Source organism: Coptis chinensis, chromosome 1, assembly GCF_015680905.1.
Source record: "Coptis chinensis isolate HL-2020 chromosome 1, ASM1568090v1, whole genome shotgun sequence".
NCBI lineage: Eukaryota > Viridiplantae > Streptophyta > Magnoliopsida > Ranunculales > Ranunculaceae > Coptis > Coptis chinensis.
The window spans coordinates 23,063,882-23,084,981 of NC_141456.1; the positions used below are offsets into that span (position 1 = coordinate 23,063,882).

The following is a 21,100-nucleotide window of genomic DNA, read 5'->3' on the forward strand; positions in this document are numbered from 1 at the left end:
TTTTGCCTCGACTCTTCAACTTCGTGTCTCTTTCAACATCTTGGCGGACTCGGCTCTTGATGAGTTTTCTTGGACCTTCCGGTTCCTCGCGTTCCATCTTCGAGGCCTCACGGACGTTCTTTCAGCTCATCGAGACGACCTTCACCACCGTCTCTCTATCTCGCCTTTCGCTGAATCGCGCTAGCAATCTCCTTCAATTTTGAAACCCACTTACCACCGCCGCAAATACACGCGTATGGTTAATAGCCACAACACAATAAGCGTCTATACGGGGAGCAGTTACATCAAACAAAGATAGATCACGCGATACCAAACATTGAGCAATTTCCATTCGCCTCAGTTATCGGCCCTGACCCTTTATCATCCGGCTCCCTGCGATTGCCATCGAGCTATATCGTTCTAGAAGGCAACCCGATATCTTACTCGATCCGGTTAAGACTCACTTCGGCTTCACGGTTCGTTGCGCCCATTCTCATCGGGAACACGAATCGCCCTCTAAGTCGCCACTCACCATAACAGCTTTTCCACTTGCCTTTACGTGGAGCTTTGCGCTTTTCGGCTAGTGGATGGATTCACTCCTCCGGTGGGCGCACTAGACCCGCCCCGAAAGTGGCCAAGTCCATGACCTGCTCAGGTCGTGCTCCACTCCGACGAGAAACCATAGCCCCAGTTGGGCCACCATCAGAACCGCCCACGGTGCTAGAGCTCTCTCCAAGAGCGTGTCGGCGCTATTTTCGTAGTTTCGGGCGTCTTTGTTCGGCGTCGTCAGCGGCCTCTTCTCCGACCTGCTCCCGCCGAGGATTGAAAACCACCGTTTCCAACTCCACAGGTGCATCGATCGAACCTCCTTCGGTGAAGCTTCGATCCTCCCGCTCCGGAGGTACCACCTCTAGCAGGTCGCCTCGCACCACCATGCGCCCGTTGTCTCTCTTCTCGTGTTACTAAGTCACTTCGTCGGCGCCTCCATCGACTCTTTCCCCTTATTTGACCTCGAGCTCGGTCTTTTTGCGCCTTCCTTTTTTCCCGGATCGCAGGCCCACCCTTTTCCACAAAAAAGTGTGCAACTTCAGGCAGCTTTGCTTGCTTCTCTTCACGAAGTCAACCGCGCGAACCTCTCTATTTCCCCGATCGGTTCGGCTTCTTCTTCACGGAAAACTCTGAAATCAAAGTAAAACAAAGACTGTTAGAATAACTATCAAATGTTCTGACAAGGAACAACAGATAAATGTCCTACCCACCGGATATGTTACAAATCCTAGTTTGCGGTATACACCCGTTCACCGCGTGGTTGCCAACTAGCAACAACGGCCTCTTAGTCCAGCCTTATTACTTACTCCATCGATCACGCGTGAACGCGCCGTCATGGTGCGCAAGCTAAAGTTCATGTTCCCCCGTCGTAGGTACCACATAGTGTTCCACTATGTCGGATAATTTTATGTCATATTCCCCACTCAGATTCAGGAAGAACACCTTAAATAATCGCGGGTGTTACCTACGAACCGACGGGGAGCGCTTCAACAAAGCCAAGAAGTCGCGATACCGGTTTCGAGAGCGGTATGTGCATATGCGCTCTCAGCTGGCCCTCACAGATTATTATTCCACCATTCGGCGGGTTGTACTCCTCACTACGAACATTTTCACTCAATCGTGGTTCGTATATTTCCAGGTCAGGGACATTAATCCCATAGGCTGCCCTCAGTTCGGGGAACGAGTTCGCAGCACGACGGTTTACACTTCTAAGGGGCACATCGCTTGATGACGACATATCCACTCGACTTGACGCGTCGCTACTCGTCCTCCTCGACCTAGATCGGGCATTACCCTCACCTATCCTATCCTCTTCTTCCAAATCAACCTCCACGCCAACACTCACTACTTCTTCATCCTCGTACTCTCCACAACTCAAGGATATCTCTCGGACCTCCTCCGATCGAGTGTCATCAGAATCAGACATTATGGCAAGTTTTCTTTTTTCTACCAATTACTCAAGCTGAAACCCTATACCCTTATGATGACCTACCTATTTAGCAAAACGCATTGACAGGGAGGAAAGCAAATTGAAAATGGAAAGATAACAGCAGCAGAAGCACTCACCTGAGGAACCCTAGCTTGCATTTTTGTGGAAGAAGAAAACACGAAATGCCTTTTCGATGTCCCAAATTTGATTTTGTATAAACCGCCTGTTCAGTTACCAAAAAGTTATGATTACAGCCTAGGCTATAGCCCGCACACGTGTTTCAAGGTACTATCTTTTCAACAGTTCCAAATAATGCGGCGACCGCGTTTTCTCTCAACTACTACTACGATTCTCATCGCGTGCATATCACGACATAACTTCCCTTTCCGCCAAAGCAGCAAAAGATCGCGTGAATTCGAAAGTCATGTCGTCCCGGTCGAAGTCGTCCACCACAGCTTCGCTCCACGTTCCCACATTCTTTCTCTCAAACATAATGTTTCTGTGGCATAAACATTCTACCGAGAGGGGCTGTGGGGGGGCGATATCTTATCATGCACGCGTGTAACGTAAAGTTTTAACTTCGGGGCCGACCACCTCGAGACCGAGGCGTGAACAACTTCACCCATCTGGCGACCTCCAAGAGCGACCTACATTGAAAAGGAGGGCGAAGATATTTCAAGCATTTGAGCACATGGCGAGCGCTTCGTGTAATGATAACCATCGGGGTAATCATTACCCATCCCCGGAAAATAGGGGTAATCTCATCAGATCCAATGAGTGCATGACTTATAATATAACCGCCTTTAACACTCATTCACGATCTCGACCTTACGTGTAGCATAAACACACGCGTGTCTTCTAGATTGATCCTTCCCTAAGCCTATAAAACCACCACGATTGAACTACGCCGGCCCTGATTCCTCTCTCCAAAAAAGAAAGGAAAGGAGAAAACTAAGAAAGGGATCGTAGGCGGTTATTTCGGTTTACTTCGGTCCCAACAAGAAATCCAAAACACTCCTTTACAATCGTGATTCGATTCGTGACTCCCAGCCCAAATCTGCCGACACTGGGGTTGGAGGGTAAGTGACTACTGACTACAGACTGATTCAAATTGATATTATTACTTGAAGAACACATTTCTTTGTCATTCTGTTAGAATGACACCACACCAGTCTGAAATTTAAATTGCTGTTTGATTTCGGTCAAAATAAAATAAAATGTCTTTGTCTTCATTATCTAAGGTTTTACATCAGTTGTGGATTTGTGGGTCACTGAATAATTAAGCTAAGTCTGTGACTGTTTGGGAAGGCTTCACCATGCATTCAGCATTTCAGCACATATTAAAAGGCTCTGTTTTGACTGATCGGTCATGATTCATGAAAATTGTACAATGATCCTAATCTGCACCACTTAATTGGCGTAATATACAATGTACAATCACCATTTTTACACTTTAGGTACTATACAATTTTACGTGCACTTTCGTTTACTATGCTACTAGTTTTATTGCACTTTGAGACTAGGCCCCATTTTCAGTCAGTCAATTGTTCACATTGTCATTAGAGTTGAATACGTGTCCATTTAGTTGATGAGGTGTTTCTAAATTTGCCACACAAGCTAAAATCCATGCAAGTGAGTAGCATGTGATATCAATTTCCTCCATTTCTCCTCCTTCTTCAACACCTCCATTAACAACACCTAACCAAAAACCAAGAAAACCAAAAATAAATAAATAGATAATTGGTAACTAATTTATGTAATTAAATACTTTAATCAAATGTCTCTTGAACCATCGCAACTCCTTCATCATCATGAAATTATTAATCTTTTTTAAAAAATAGATCTTCCAGCAAATGGGTTGTTGTTGTTTTTTTTAAAAAAAAAATATTATGGGGTTAAGGGCAGACCCCCACTGGTTTTTATTGCAAATGGGTAAACCTTACAAGCCTCCCAAAGAGTAAGAGTTGAATCATTAAATAAAAGGAGGCACACAAAGATGCAATATTGACGACTTCAAGATAACATATCTGATTTCACAAGACATGCTACAATTGAACCCTAAGAAAGTAGAGATAGGAATCCTATTTCCTGGCCTAGTCATTATTTCCTTAACAATCTTAGGATGATCTGTTGAGTTATTTTTCAATAAAACAAGTGGTTAGTATTTGGAGTAACTTTGTGGTGGTTTGACCTCTTTGTGGGATAGTTGTTTAAGTAGAGAACTTTAGTCCCGCATATGAGAGAAAACACTAGTGAATTATGTTTATAAGTGAAAGTCTCATACTAAGGGCGTGCCCTTAGGGTACAAAGGCTTTTGGGTTAGGAGGGAGGACTCACGCAAACCCACACATGCGTGCTGGGCTGGGCCAGGCTCAGGCTCGGGCTTGATCCCTTATCTTCTTTTTGGTAAACCATTTTTCTTAAACTGTTTCCGGATAAGTTTGGAAACAGAATTGGATATGGATTGGGAAACAAAAACGTGATAGACTTGTAGAATCCAATCCTTATCGGGAAACTGAAGCAGTTCCCTACAATCCGGATCTACTAAGTGCTCCACATTTTTCCTCTATACATACTCCTATATCAGCAGCTTATAATATAAGCGAAAAACTATTTTCTACACTACGTTTTGGGCAATTATAAGATCAGTATCGTGGTTCTTCCTTTTCTCCTTTGGTTTATCTGCAGTAAACAAATGAGAGTATAACTGACTATTATATCCTAGACGTTGATGCGCTTTGTTTGCATAAAGAGGAATAGACGCAAAACAACCTTACAGAAACAGTTTGATCCATGCCTCGGCTAGCCTTCTTTATATTCACAGTTTGTTCTTGTTGCAACAATTGTTACCAACAATTTTAAGGTTGTTTGACAATGGAACATGAAGAAGGTAACCAGTCTAGGTTCCACAACGACAATAGCCATAATCGACCGTTCAAATTTGCTGGTGAGCACTTCAAGCAATGGAAGGCGAAAATGATGTTCTATCTGACCCTGGTGAAAGTGGAAACCGTTCTAAGTGAACCGATTCCAGATGAAGATGTTTTGCTGGAACCTGCTCTATCTGTTGCTGTTGATAAGGAGATCGCTGTGGATTTCAAGTGTAAGAATTACATCCTGAACTCGCTTGCTAATGATCTATACGACTTATACTCTGAACTTCCATCTGCTTCTGATGTTTGGGAAGCCCTTCAAAGGCAGTATGATACTGAGGAAGGTGGCTCCAAAAAATACGCTCATGACAGGAACATTAAAGTAATTCGAAGTGATAGAGGTACTGAATATGGTTCTACTGATTTTGACCTTTTCTTGCAATCACATGGTATAATCCATGAGACGACAGCTCCTTATTTACCTTAAATGAATGGAGTAGCTGAACGTAAGAACATAACTCTTAAGGAATTAACTGTTGCTATGTTACTTAGTTCTGGAGCACCCTCAAATTTATGGGGATAAGTTGTTTTGACTGTATGCTATGTGCTGAATAGAATTGCTAATTCTAAGACAAAGGTTACACCTTATTAGCTATGGAAGAATAGGAAGCCTAATTTGAGTTACTTCAGAACATGGGGTGTCTGGCTTTTGTAAGGAAGCATGATCCCAAGATCTCAAAGCTTGAGAGCAAAGCTTATGAGCGTGTCTTTCTCGGCTATGCTATGAACAGAAAGGCCTACAGGTTTCTAGATATGAAAACTAATATTTTGTTTGAATCATCTGATGCTGAATTTCTTGAAGATATGTTTCCATACCTATCTAGAAATAGTGGGGGTGCGTCTTCCTCCAAGGCACCTACTTCTGATGTTTCTGACACTTATATACCGAGATTATATGACAGAGACACTGTTATAGAATCTGAACCAAGAAGAGGTAAGAGAGCAAGGGTTGCTAAGGAACTAGGACCCGATTTTGTCACTTTTGCTTTGGAAGGAGATCCCTCCTCCATTGAAGAAGCTCTTGCATCTTCTGACTCTGAGTTTTGGAGAGAAACCATGAAAAGTGAGCTTAATTCTCTCATAAATAACAAAACTTGGGAGCTTGTTGATTTACCTCCTGGTTGCAAGACTATAGTCAAACAAATGGGTTTTAATAATGAAGTTTAAAACCGATGGTTCAGTGGACAAGTTTAAAGCAAGGCTTGTTACCAAGGGTTTTCGACAGAGAGAGAACTTTGATTTCTTCGACACATATTCACCTGTTACGAGGATAACATCCATTATAGTCTTATTTTCTATTGCTGTTGTTCATAATCTTGTTATTCATCAGATGGATGTTAAGATAATTTTTTTAAATGGGGATTTAGAAGAGGAGATTTACATGGATCAGCCAATAGGTTTCGTGGAACCAGGTAAGGGTCAAAAGGTATACAAATTACTTAAGTCACTTTATGGATTGAAATAGACACCTAAACAGTGACATGAGAAATTTGATAATTTTATCATTACCAGTAGGTTCAAGATAAATGAAAGTGACAAGTGCATTTATTATAAGTACTCTGATGGGATATGTGTTATTATATGCTTATATGTTGATGATCTACTAATCTTTGGTTTCAATTTACATGTTGTGAAAGAAACCAAAAACCTGTTGTCTTCTAACTTTGATATGAAGGACTTATGTGAGGTTGATGTAATGTTGGGAATCAAAATTACAAGATCGTCTGATAGCATATGGTTGGATCAGTCATACTACATTGAGAAAATGTTGAAAAAGTATCACTACTTCGATTGCGTGGTTGTTGGTATTCCTTTTAATCACTGTGTTAAATTATTTGCGAATAATGGTGAACCTGTGAATTAGAATGAATATGCAAGTATCATTGATAGTTTGAGATATGTTACAGATTGTACTAGACTTGATATTGCCTATGCAGTAGGTGTTCTTTGTAAGTATACTAGTAATCCTGGCGCTGAGCATTGGCGAGCAATTGGCAGGTTAATAAGATACCTAAAGGAAACCATTAATTTGGGTATTCATTATCATAGATATCCTGCTGTTCTTGAGGGGTATACATATGCTGACTGGAACACTCTCTCAGAAGACTCTAAGGTCACTAGTGGCTATGTGTTTAGCATTGGTGGAGGTGTTGTATCTTGGAAGTCCAAGAAGAAGACCATTATAACACAGTCTACCATGGAGTCTAAATTGATTGCTTTGGCTAGTGCAAGTGAGGAGGCTAGTTGGTTACGAGATCTTCTCACTCATATTCCGGTTTGGCATAAACCGGTACCAGCCACTTTGATACATTGTGATAGCACTGCTGCTATCGGGCGTGTCCATAGTAAGTTTTATAATGGTAAATCACGACAGATTCATCGTAAACATAGTACTGTTAGGGATTTTATATCTAAAGGTGCAGTGACTATTGATTTTGTGAGATCTGATGATAATCTAGCATATCCATTTACCAAAGCTTTGGCAAAAGAAAAATTATGGACTACTGCCAAAAGCATGGGACTGAAGCCAATTGAAAGATGAACATCTAAGATGGTAACCCAACCTAGGGACTGGAGATCCCAAGAACTAGGTTTAAAGGGAAGAACAAGTCATAGAATGTTGGTTGTGAGACATGCATTGTTACTTATCTGTCCCGTAGTAGGATAGTAAAATGTATAAAATTCTGCAGCGATCTTTAAAGGTTGAGGTTTTTTGGGAAAAACTCTTAATGAAGTTCTATGGTCCTTCTGAGCAGAGTGCATAGCTACAAGAGCACTCTTGATAGACTCACCTAGTGAATGTGAAAGTAGAGGCCGCTTTCTATGAGAATGAAGGCTGATTCTCTAGATCATTCACGAATCCAGGAAGAGAGCACATGGCCTATAATATGCAGAACATGAAAGGAGAACACTGGATATGTTGTGTGTGATTATAACTTATTGTATACTCAAGACCTAAGTTTAAGACTTAGTCACTTATGGCTTTTATACTTTGAGTAATTTTCACTATGTAAGATTTAAGTCTTTGACACCTTCATCTATGCATAACATGTTGATACTAATATTGATTGCCCTTAAGTATATTTTCTATTTTGTTTTTATCAAAAATAAGTGGGGGATTGTTGAGTTATTTTTCAATAAAACAAGTGGTTAGTGTTTGGAGTGACTTTGTGGTGGTTTGATTCTTGGACCTCTTTGTGGGATAGTTGTTTAAGTAGAGAACTTTAGTTCCACATAAGAGAGGAAACACTAGTGAATAGTGTTTATAAGTAAAAGTCTTATAGTAAGGGCGTGCCCTTAGGGTACAAAGGCTTTTGGGTTAGGAGGGAGGACTCACACAAAGCCACACACGCGCGTGCGCCGAACCGAACTGGGCCGGGCCGGGCTTGAGGTTTGGGCTTGGGCTCGCTTTGATCCCTTATCTTCTTTTTGGTAAACCATTTTTCTTAAACTATTTCGAATAAGTTTGGAAACAGAATTGGATATGGATTGGAAAGCAAAAATGTTATAGACTTGTAGAATCCAATCATTATCGGGAAACTGAAGCAGTTCCCTACAATCCGGATCTATTAAGTGATCCACGATTTTCCTCTATAAATACTCCTATATTAGCAGCCTATAATATAAGCAAAAAACTATTTTCTACACTACGTTTTGGGCAATCATAAGATCAATATCGTGGTTCTTTCTTTTCTTCTTTGGTTTATCTGCAGTAAACAAAGGAGAATATAACTGACTGTTGTATTTTGGACGTTGACACGCTTTGTCTACATAAAGAGGAATAGACGCGAAACAACTTTAAAGAAAGCGTTTGATCTGTGCCTCAGCCAGCCTTCTTTATATTCACAATTTGTTCTTGTTGCATCAATTGTTACCAACATGATCTTTCCTAAGATGAGTTTGTGCTTTCTCATAGCTACAAAAGAAACCTTCAGCAAGCACAACACACATAAGTGAGTCCCAATGTGTCATCCAAAAACTCTTTTGTGTAGTCCTCAAGATATCTCATCTTTTTGTTTTTGGTTAGCGACTTTACCTTCTTCATCATTGCAAGTGTAGGCTCTATTTATCTTGAAGAACGCTCTTGGATCATTTTACTTTTTTTTGGCTTCACAGTAGTCCATTGATTCTCAAAAGGCATTGCATACTTTGATGTGCTCTTAGGCAATGCAAGCGTTGGAGCCCCTGTATACGTATTATAACATCCCTATTTTATTATCCTTTTTAATTAAATATATATAAAGTTAAATAATAATAATAATAGATAAAAATAAAAAGGATAAAGATTAGAAAGCGATAGGGTAAAGAGGATAAACCTCATTCTCTATTTTTAAGGGGTTTTTGAAAAAAGGGTGTTTACACGAAGAATTTTAAACAGTGGAGAGGGAGAGTTTTACAAAAAGAAGAAAAAAGAGGTTTCTTGCTGGGGATTTGTTGGCAACAGGAGCGTATCACAAGTGAGTGAATTTTTCTTTTTATTTCTCTTTGATATATATTTGCTTCTACGATCTATTATTGTAATTATTAATGTCTTGTGGTTTGACAAAAGATTGGTTAGAACGGATGATGCAAGTGTTGTTTGATATGGTGTCAAGGATAACAATTAAAATGTAATGGGTAATTTCCACGTTGGTTTCCTGTTGGATAATTTCGTATGTATTAATACACTTATCTTGTGTGCTGGATTTCTCCTCTTACATTTTGTTAAGGTTTGGTTACTTATATTAACTAGGAATATTTGAGAAGAAGATGAACTGAAAAAAGGATGACCTGAAAAACTACACTGTGCAGTCAGAAGTTTCTTACTAGATGGAGGTCAAATTATTATTGTATTGACTTCATATTTAATCTGTAGTTTTATAAGACATTTTAGTGTGACATATTAAAACTTTAGACAGATCCAACGGTTGGATATCTATCGAGGTGCGCATAAGCGTGACAGGTCGTAGTGTTTCTACACCAGAAAAACTGCAGTGCGCAGTCCTTTGTTTCTGCTTAGATGGTGATCTTTTCGTACTCAGATTTGTAGGAAATTTAATCTATAGTTTCTTGACACATTTTAGTCTTCCATATTAGATTTTTAGATTTATCCAACGGCTTGATATCTGTCGAGGCTTCCATTAGTGGGACTGGTCGTAGTAGAAACTACACCAGAAAACTGATGGGCGCAGTCCTTTGTTTCTGCTTAGATGGAGGTCAACCTATTATCGGATTGACCTCAAATTTAATCCATAGATTCTTGATATCTAGTTAAATGACATATACAAATTTTAGGCAGATCCAATGGTGGGTTGTCTGTCAAGGTGCGGATTAACAAGGTTGTTAAAATTATCTAAAGTTTAAAATGGATATAGTTGGATGGTTACATGATGGCATTAGATGGTCAGTGGTTATTATACTTTTGATATATTCTTACTATTGTGGAAATATTGGTGTGGAATGAAAAGATATCTATATGTTTTCTTTTATCGTGATTATTAAAATATTTGGAGAATTGGTTAAGAACTACGAAGGCTTGATTCAAATCCTGAAAGATTTGGATACGTAGACAGTTTTGAACAAAAGTGCAACCAATATATCTATAATATATATATTATTTTGTGTGATAACTATGTGATTGTGTTAGAAATTACTGTTGTTTTGAGACTACATAAATATATATGTGTGAGATAGAAGTTATATATGAATATATACTTTAGCATATATGGATATGTTTTGGACATTAGTGTGTGTGTGGACTTGAATTTGGGCTAATGAACTATTTGTTTACGATATTGTATATATGAGTGTGGTTATGTAAATTGTATTTGTTTGATTATAACTCTGTTTACATTCAATGATATTTAAGTGCTTAATTTGCCTTGACGCGCGAAAATGACTCTCTGCATGTGTGGTATGTTTTGACATGAGTAATGCTAGTATAATTATAAGTGATAATAATGTTTTAATGTGTAGCCCACATCTTTAGAACTATCCACGCCTCAAGATTTGGTAATGAGATATTATGACTTGTGAAGTCATGTGATAAATGGGTATTCATTGAATGTGCCATGAATGACCCGGGTATTCATTGAATGTGCCATGAATGATCCAATAGTTTGGACTGCCCTAGAGAGGAACTAAGGTATTCCCCTTGTGGGTTGGTCGTATTCCTTGAATGTACGGGAATGTAGGTTTGGGTATTATGATGGGTATTCATTGAATGTGCCATGAACGACCTGTTAGTATTATGATGGGTATTCCTTGAATGTGGCGGGAATGACCCAAGGTATTCATTAAATGTGCCATGAATGACCTGATATTTTGTTATGCTTAAAGGAGGCTTTGTGATTATGTGTATGGAAAGCCCGTGAGATGGTCGTGGACTCACAAGTTACGAGTTTACAAGATGAAAGTATATTTCCTGGAGGCGATATCCCGCTTGGGACATATGTGTTGTAGTGGTACTTGGTGTGAGTGAGGCACACATATATGTGTGATTTGGCAAATGTGTGTAGTGCAAATCGTGGAATAGGAACTAAAAGGTCAATGTGGTCTTTAAATAAATGAGTCAACAAGATAATTAATAAGCAAAGTAAAAATATTGATTTTACGTGTGATGGAGTTATTGTATGTGATGTATATGATTTCTTATGAGAAATATATACGTGGTTTGTATGAGTTGATACTCACAAGGGATGAATGTACTCCTTGGTTGTGATATTTCCCTGTTCTCATAAGTAGACGCGTGGTTTTTAAGTAAAAGTATATGAATTGTGTGATATTATGGATGTGAAGTGTGACTGTGATTAATATTAGTAAATGATTGTGATTTCTATGTGACTGCGAAATGACTATAACTTGATATGTTATTACAAAAATATTAATGACTTGTGATAGTCTGAGATCTATGGTTATGCACGCAGAAACTTTATGACGTAATGATATCATATGAATGATTACCCTTGATATAGGTATTATGATAAGTTGTATTCCCCGAATATGCGGGACGAACCAGGTTATATCAATTAGACTTAAATGTCTTAAATGAGATTTGGTTATGAATGGAAATTTGACTGGCTGAGATAAATCATTTTATTGTGATGTCTAACTCTGTTTTGTAGGAGGGTAGGATCTATTAATCTTTTCTGCAGGGACGTAAATATCCTACCCTAAGACGACGTGTTGGCTTAAAGGTATGGTATACCAAACTCATATTTAATTAGGTTATCATATGTGCATTTAATAAATGGAATGTAAGTGGTATTTATGTTGTGAGTTATTTTGGAAAGTGTGAATGATGAGTACTGTTATATGAGATTCTTGGAATTTGTATAATCTATGTGAAATCTTACTTGGGAAGAAACTACTCGCCGTTTTGGAAAACGGAACTATATTGTTTTCCAAGTTGAAATGGTTGGTAATATTATATTTATTAATTTGAAAGATTATTATATATATTTTGTTGTTAGTCTACTCATACCAAAGAAATTCAATTTTGTTGACCCATGTTTGCTTTGTTTTGCAACGTGGGTGTGTTCTTGGGAACATAGATGGTGGAGTGCACGATGGATAAGAACACGTGATTTAGAGTTGCTCTTGGAGTCTTCGGGTTTAAGATTTTTACGAAGAGGCACGGTTTTGTTTTGAGACAAATGTAATAGAGTTGGTTAGTTTCTTTGTAGTTTAATAATGTAATTTAAGGATTTGTTCCTTTTAGTTTTCTTTGATTCAGTTTTGTATATATCGTGTTTGATAACAGAATTTTGGGTTTTGTTTCACCCCGGATTTCCAGATAATTGAATATAATTGTTTTAAATATTATTTAGAAATTTGGGGTGTGACACGTATCCCCAAACAACTCAGATTCACTCTCTGAGAGATCGTCATCTACATCCTCATTTCCAGTAACTAACCCTTCATACATGTTTATTTCTATACTATTTAGGAATTGGTTAAGAGGAGTAACTATATGCTGGCCGGTGACTTTGGATTGGTAGATCCAATACAATATGTATATGTACTATGTTCTCTCACTACCAAGTCTCTTGTCCCAACAGTAGATGTTAGGCTTGTTATCGGTTTTTGCCTATAGTGGCATTTGAATAAGTTATTCTATCTGCATTTCCATGAGCGTTTTGTCCATTTGTACTATAACTCCCTGCTTCATTCATGTTGACACCATTGCATTGATCATTGTTTGGCTGCAATATTATGCTCCTTTGTGTGTGTGACACAATAGATAGGAGTATCCCCATTTTCTGTTCTGGTCGCTATACTTTGATTATGTGCAATTCTTCTACTACTTTGAGGAGTGGCTCTACTCATACTAGCCTGATGAAGTACACTTCTCTAGGGTGTAGCCCTACTAGTAAAGGCTTGATGCGGAACTACTCCTTGAGCAGGTGTTTCTGCATTGTCGCGCACTATATTTTCTTGTGGATCTTCTATTCTCTGTACCACTGCCAATTCTGAAATCCCAATCTCGTTTGGAACTGGCGTGGCATTCACTGCAACATGAGCTCTAGCTCTCCATATATTTGTAGTTGAGTTTGGGCACTTAGAATTAGGATGCCCAAACCTACTATATTTCAAGCAAGCTACTTGTTTCCATGGATACTCTACCTTAATAGTCTCAGGCCTATCTCCACACTTGATGTTAATGGAAGTAGGATATGTAAAGTCCAAGCCAATAATTATACAGATCCTAGCAAAGGACAATCTTTGTCTCTTTGAGGTGGCATTGTCCATACACTTAGGCTCAGCTAGTAAACTAGCCAACCAAGAAATTACATTTAGTGTCCAAAGTTATTTTGGTACTTCTGACAATTTTACCCAGATTGGAAATGTTTGGACCTTGTTTCTTAAGCTTTCAACTCCTACCGACCATGGTCTAATGACAAAGATTTTACCTGAGATGAAGAGAGGGCCTCCTTCAAGCACCATGTTCCTGTCTTCAGCAAGTGAGAACTTGATGAAAAATAAGTCACAATCTGTTGTAATATCCATGTGACCCTTCAACTTCCATGCTTTCTCAAGAAAGTTCTTGACGTATGAGAAAGTTGATCTCTTGTTGAGAAAATATCCTACTAGGAAGTCTTTCCACACCCCCACCCCCTCATCAATAATCTCTTGAGGGACAAATGCTATTCCATCAGTAAGTGTGGGGGTGAAAGACTTTAACACTGTTGAAGTGTTTGCACTTGGTCTACTAAAGAGAGCACTCCAAGAGAGTTGAGGTTGTTCTAAAGTTGTCATCTTTAGTACTGAACAGTTCTAAAAGATAGAGCAATATAACCTTCTTCGTTGGTTTTCAAAAGCATACCATAAAAAGACAGATTGAATGAAGAAATAAGATAAGATTGCTATTTACCAACATGTTTTTTAACTAAAAAGAGTAAGAGTTGGTGTACTAAGAGCATTTGCAATGCAGGTGATAGAGGGGGGGAAGTGATAACTATCACCTACTTCTCTAAAAGTTGGTTTTCAATCTTTGGGTGATAAACTTCGGTGACCCGAAGTTCAAAAAAACCTTCCACCGAAGAACTTGTTAAGGGATGTTGGATTCCGCCTCGTGTTTTTTAAAAAAAATGTTTTTTTTGGACGGGATGTTAGATTCGTCTCGCATGGCAGCCGGGATGTTAAATTCCGAGTAGTGTTTTTTCAATTTTTATGTCAGGGACGAATCCAACATCCCGTCCGAGGATATTTTTAATTTGCACAACTTCACCCTTGTTTATAGCGGCAGGTGATAGGGGTGAAAAGTGAGGAGGTGGCGGTGATAGAGGGGTGAAAACTATCACCTGCATTGCAAATGCTCTAAGAAGGATAGGGGCAGACTAGTTAAGTAACTCCCACACCCTCATAAATCGCCCAGAGTAAGGCCCCATTGAATGGCTAGTTAACGTTTTTTTCAAATGGGTTGTTGGTCTACGGTAAATGCACCCATCGAACTCCCTTTTATCTAATTTTTCTTTTTCTCAATTGGGGTTTTAATTGTGAATTAATGAAATATGAAAGCTGGTTGAATTGTACGGTAAAATGTGTATTCATACAAATGGGTATTTAGTAATGGAGTATTTGATGCATTGATATATGAGTATTTTTTTCAATTGAGTGATTTAGTTCGTTTATGTGGAAACGAAAAGTATATTGATTTAATTTATTAAAAATTTAAAATCATGTTTTGGCTGTGTTGGTGGTGAAGGTGATGGATCAGGAAGAAGATGGAGAAGATGAAGCTATAATTAAAATATGGCCATTGGATCATAATTTTGATTTTTCTGTCTATTGTTCAGATTACAACTTAAGTTTGTTATGAGATAAGATCTTTACCATTAAATTGGATGGTGGACAGATATTTAATCTTGTTAGATGATGACGTGTTTTGAGCTGGTGTTTTTCGATAATAGTTTCTGACATAAACAATGACTCTATACCACACCAACAAAAAAAATAACATGTGTAGGCCACGTTAGCTTTAGTTGAACGGAATTTAGGCCATGATCATCACCTGAAACAAAATTTATAGTATATTGTACTGCAGTGCATAGAAAATTACACAGTACAATGTATATTATGCCAAATTAAGTGAATCTGCAACACCAATTACTTCTGTTCTTTGATTAGTGTTAACAAAATTAATTTATGTTTGTATAGTAAGGAAGAATTCCACACTTCACCTAAAAAAAACAGGAAGAATTCCCCATTGGTAGTTTGGTACATAGAAGGAAGAAAGTTATTAGTCGCCTGTTTGTATCCACTTTTTCAGTTTTGAATTTATCATTGTGCGCGTAAGGGACAAAGATGGGACCTCTAGGCTCTAGTCCTTTTTTGACATCACCACAACAGAGCTTTTGTAGCCCACCATGTACTATGTATGAACTAAATTAGTAGTTTACTCGAGCAACCCAAAGAGTAGCGGAACGACCCTTTCGAGGACATGAGTACGTTGCTAGTACATCAGTACACGCAACAAACATTAATTTCTGCGGGAAGGGATGCATTGTTCGTTGTATGAGGATTCATGATAGCGCGCACCCACCCCGGACTGCCCTGCCTGTTACACGGTACAATAATAACAAATCGTATACCCATTAGGGAATTTATATCCGATTGGCCAAGTGAGAAATATTTGACACGGTCTGACGGAACACCGATCAGCACAAGTATAGTAAAAATCCACAGGTGATGGGTATAATTTATAAGCATCACATACCCATCACCACCAGGGGATGGTTGCTTTGCTAAACACATATATATGTTCCGTACTTGAATATAGATTCCAGTAAGTACATCTTATACATGTGGTGTGGGCATGTGGCTTTGCTAAAATAATTGTTGTTCAGCTGCTAATAATCAAATAATTAATTTCTGTAAGCTGAAATCAGTTTTTGAACCAAAATTATTCTCCTTACCGGATCGTTGTCCGACCAATACCTAACAATGCCAAACAAAGCGATTGAAATCATAATATAAACCTAAATACAAATTGCTACTGGTGGCTTGTAAAGAATCTACATATAGCTTTCCTATTGGTACCTAGAAATCCTTTAGACACTTACATTACCACATATTACAACCCCACACTCATAAATGAACAAATAAAGCCAACGATGGAAACTTGTGAGTTGCGAGGTCACAAAAAGTTTATTTAATGAAAACTTTTTAACACGAAAGCATCATTTCAGGATAATTCACATAAGTTTCAAGTTTGGCTGTGTTAATCACTCATAAATATTGGGATTCTCGTTTACAGTGGTATCAATCTAAGATTGTTACTATTCTTTATTTGTCCACGTACTTCTTCAAATTCAACATCGTTGTTTAGTCGATTATTACAAAGAACTAAAGAAGTCGTACAGCCAATAATACATTATAATCAAAGATTATCACACCAACAAGCACAGACTGTAAGTTTGAATGAATCTTTCAACAGTTTTGTTTCAACTACACACTGTGTATTTGTGGTATGGACTTGACTTTTGTTGAGACATATGGATTACAAGGACAAGCTCTCTCGGCAAACACGGTTGAGTAACTGGTTTAAGAAGAAACACAAGCGACCAGACTCGATTCATTTAGCCCAAGTTTCAGGTTGAGTATATGGAATATATTGTATATCTGCGTTTGGCAGCTTTTGGTCATATTACTTAGGACTTTTTTGCAGATGGTGAAGAGGACAAGGAGGAGTATTTTTTCAACGAAAATTTTGTTCAACCAGTATTGGAGAACGATCTTTGCTTTCTAAGTAACGAGTTCAGGTTTGGTTTTAAGTTTCTAGTTTTGAAGGAAAAAGAGCATGAAATGAAATCCTTAGCTTGCTTTTGTTGTCAGTGTATCAAGCTCAGATTTGTTGATTTATATATATATATCATGTAGAATCTTTGTTGGTACATGGAATGTTGCTGGAAGGTCTCCGGTGGGAAGCTTGGCCGTAGACTTGGATGATTGGCTGAATCTGAAGGATGCCGCAGATATATATGTTCTTGGGTATGTCTAGATATATGTTTCTCGCACATAGAATAGGAATGAGACCTCACATTGGGCATCACTCCATTGCATTTCACTTTATCAACCTTGGTTTTACTTAACATCTAAATATAATTCATAGGTTTCAAGAGATAGTTCCATTGAAGACTCGAAACGTTATTGGAGCTGAAGACTTAACTCCAGCAACAACATGGAACAACCTCATTGGAAAAACCCTCAATGACTTATATGGGTCTCCACTGTTGACACCTATATTGAAGCAAAACTCTAGTAATGACCATAACAATGTAGGACTGCCAGGTACAAGAAGAAATTATGTTAGCGCTGTAACGGAGACTCCAATAATTGATCAGCCAGAGCTTCAAGGAGTGGAACAAAATGCTTATAGTAAGTACATGCTATTGGCAAGCAAAAAGATGGTTGGTGTCTTCATAAGTGTATGGATGAAAAAAGAATTAGTCAGGAAGTATTGCATCTCCAATGTCAAAGTGTGCTCAGTGGCTTGTGGTATTATGGGGTATTTGGGAAATAAGGGCTCAGTTTCAGTTAGCATGTCAATTGAAGGAACAAGCTTTTGTTTCATTGCTGCTCACTTGGCATCTGGTGAGAAGAACGGCGACGAAGTTCGAAGGAATTACCAAGTGTCTGAGATCTTCAGACGAACTTCGTTTCCTAGACTTCTTGAAGACGACGACAATCCACATCCTCTGACTATCTTAGGACATGAGTAAGTAGGCAACATTAGAAATGTCGTGCACAAATGCATGCAATTATTCATACATTGTAGAATTTGGATAAAGCCTTTTTGTTGTAGATAATGTAATTTGTCATATCTGAACTGTGAACAGTCGAATATTCTGGTTCGGGGATCTCAACTATAGATTGTACTTGGAGGACAATTTGGCGAGGCTGCTTATAAAGACTGAAGATTGGAAAGCTTTACAGGAGTTCGACCAGCTTAAAAAGGAACAAGATTTTGGTGGAGTATTCGAAGGTTGGAGAGAAGGAAATGTAGAATTCGCGCCTACGTACAAATATTCAGCTTCTAATTCTAACCGGTACTCAGGAGGACAATCTGCCAAATCAGGCGAAAAGCAAAGAACTCCAGCTTGGTAATTAAACGCACTTAGTTCTTCTAGCATTGCTTATCATTTAAATGGTAAAGGGGCTACAGACCCCTTCTATATCATTCAGAATTTTTGTACTAAGTAATTGAAGGTGAACAACAATGTAAGACAGCTGTGTGTGGTGATGGCAGGTGTGATAGAATCCTCTGGTACGGGAAAGGCGTGAAACAACTATCTTATTTCAGAAGCGAGAGTAAATTCTCAGATCATAGGCCCGTTTCTGCCCTTTTCTCCACTCAGATTGAAGTTCTCAAGTCTGAAAATCAGACGTGTGTCGCACTTTCTAACATTCTTCCAGCTCTCCTTCCTCCCGCCAACCAGAATGTAAGTAGACATCATACTTGCATACAGAAAATTATCGTCATCAGACTATATTATCAAACCATTAGTATCTAATATATCAATGTCATGACTCTTGTTTTGGGTACACAAAAATACTAAATAACTTTTTTTCTAGGTTACCAGACAAGAAGCAATTTGGATTGGTATAAAGAATCAACTCACGGCCTGAATCTATGCTTATTTAGTGAGACTATTGAAACTACTCTTTTATGGCTATGCTTGGCATTAGTGAGACTAAAATCTCCTATTCCGGAGAGTTGCTATGCTTGGCACTAGCACAAACCTCTGTTAGGATAGAAGCAGAGGCAGTCTGGACTTTGGAGATAGGTTCTCCTACAAAACATTTTGGAAATAATATTTGCAGAAGTTCCAAATGGACATTTTATATAATTATATATGTAATTAACTAAAACATCGAAAAGATTTGCAACACAATTAGGGCAATGACAAAAATGCGGCTTACATATTTACAATTACTTATGTCTTTGGACTTTGGAGTGCTAGAAAAACCAATCATATATGTGTTCTTTAATTAACATGGCAGGGTGGAAACAAAGATAAAGAAGATAAAGGTGAAGACAAAAAACAGGCAAGACCAACACTGCTATCCTTAATCTTGCAAGACATGCAAGATATTGAACCATCGTCATCATCCACACTGGATAACAAAAGTGCAGCAAATATTGTTATTAATTCATTGGCCTCAGTATCATAGATAAAGTAACCTAATTAGTAAACTTCATGTGCACAGCCCTTCTTGCTAGGAAGCTTGTTACATCATTTGTAGACAGTTTCATGTCTTGCGGGTATCACCACATTACAAAAGACAAATGTGTTTTTATTTTCTATATTTTCATTATTTTAAGAAAGTTATGGTTGCCAAACAGCCCCATAACATACTTAAAATGATAATCAGCTCTAGACAGCCCAGACTAGATACGTCCGTAGATGTGTCAAGGCTGGAGAAAGAAATGACACTGATGTTTGATTTTGATAGTTTCAGCATTTGGACTTCAAACGTACAATTTGTGGTATCAAAAGTATATATGATTTACTACACCACGGATGACAATCCTCAATTAGAATCCTATTGTGGAAGAAAAGCTTATCTCTAATTAATTTGAGAGTGAAATGCTTTGAAGCATAACCCTCCCTGGGAAAATAAAACCAATTCATATGTTTATGCTACCTTGTGTAGCCTTGAGTCATGATGTGTATGATGAGGGAACATGGATGTATTAAAAATGGTTTCTATCAATTTTTATCAGTGAGGTTTGCTCTAATATACTGCCTTCCCCAAGATGTATGAAAAACCGCAGAGAAGCTAATGTGCACTTGTTGTGCTGGGATTATCAATTCGGTTCACTTGTTGTATAGAGTATAGACTATAGATGATAATAGGAGTAAGGTGCATAACTGTTCTGTTTTCTGATTGATCTTTAGTTAAAACCCTTCGCTGACGCATATTGGTCATATTTAGCTGTCAGATATCCGCATGATATGATCTTTCCATTGTAAAAGAATTGGCCGGCTAGAAAAAGAGAAACTTGACAAAAAGCTGAGTTTCCGAATTCCATTGGGTGTCTTGTTTAGTATCCTTGTGGTTTAGCACTTTTTTTGGTCCTTCAACTCTTCAGGTCGGTTCCTTTGTTTCCAAGGCCATGGTAAGGATATGATCTACGAGCACGAGCAGAAGGAAGTGAGAAGAAAATTGGAAAAACCACAAGTCTGTGTTGGTATGATAATGAAGAAGAAGGAAAAATTGAATGATCTCCCATCTGAAATTTGGTATGATATTTGTGTTATCAAAAATTACAACTTCTGAGCTTACTTCCTCCTCTCTCTTTCTCTCTCCCTTTTTCTATCTTTTTCCATCTCTCTCACCCCTTTCTTAATCGCCTCTTGTCTTTCGTTGATCTCTTCTCAATCCAGCGTCATCTGTTCCCCCACCTGTCGTGGCAGTTTCTAAGCAGTTGGGGTTCTGCAGACATGATCTACTGTGGCATGTCTCCTCCTTCTTAGCTTGCCTACGGCCCATTTGCCTTCTATCACCTTTTGTCCTTCGTTGATCTCTTCTTAATCCGGCATCATCGTTCCCCCATTTGTCGTGCAGTTTTGAGCGATTGTGGTTCCACGGACATGATCGCATCGCAAAGCATGTCTCCTCCTTCTTAACTTGCCTACATCCCACTTAACTCCTATAACCTCCTATGTCGAGGGAATATGGCTCTAGAGCCCCCTCGGTCCCATCGACGTTGAGTGAACCCCTT

General features: G+C 38.5%; 1 protein-coding gene across 3 annotated transcripts; it reads left to right on the forward strand.

Annotated features, from left to right (window-relative positions):
- The first annotated feature begins 16,730 nt into the window (after positions 1–16,730).
- Positions 16,731–19,946, forward strand: LOC147522993 (type I inositol polyphosphate 5-phosphatase 8-like). Of its 3 annotated transcripts, none has more exons than XM_086596385.1 (7): positions 16,731–16,965; positions 17,039–17,132; positions 17,251–17,361; positions 17,483–18,088; positions 18,210–18,473; positions 18,620–18,812; positions 19,375–19,946. In XM_086596385.1, the coding sequence occupies exons 1-7, from the start codon at positions 16,866–16,868 to the stop codon at positions 19,543–19,545; spliced, it is 1,539 nt and encodes a 512-aa protein (XP_086452511.1). In that variant the 5' UTR covers positions 16,731–16,865; the 3' UTR covers positions 19,546–19,946. The 3 variants fall into 3 exon arrangements, with proteins under 3 accessions (XP_086452511.1, XP_086452523.1, XP_086452516.1); XM_086596397.1 differs by lacking the exon at positions 19,375–19,946 and adding an exon at positions 18,946–19,308; XM_086596390.1 differs by lacking the exon at positions 19,375–19,946 and adding an exon at positions 18,954–19,308.
- Positions 19,947–21,100: the final 1,154 nt, after the last annotated feature.

Bases quoted from the DNA above. Each gene is read 5' to 3' on its own strand.
- LOC147522993 (XM_086596385.1), top strand. From the start codon at position 16,866: ATGGATTACAAGGACAAGCTCTCTCGGCAAACACGGTTGAGTAACTGG. The intron at 18,089-18,209 runs GTAAGTAGGCAA...AACTGTGAACAG, and splicing joins CTGACTATCTTAGGACATGA to TCGAATATTCTGGTTCGGGG. The intron at 18,474-18,619 runs GTAATTAAACGC...TGGTGATGGCAG, and splicing joins AAGCAAAGAACTCCAGCTTG to GTGTGATAGAATCCTCTGGT.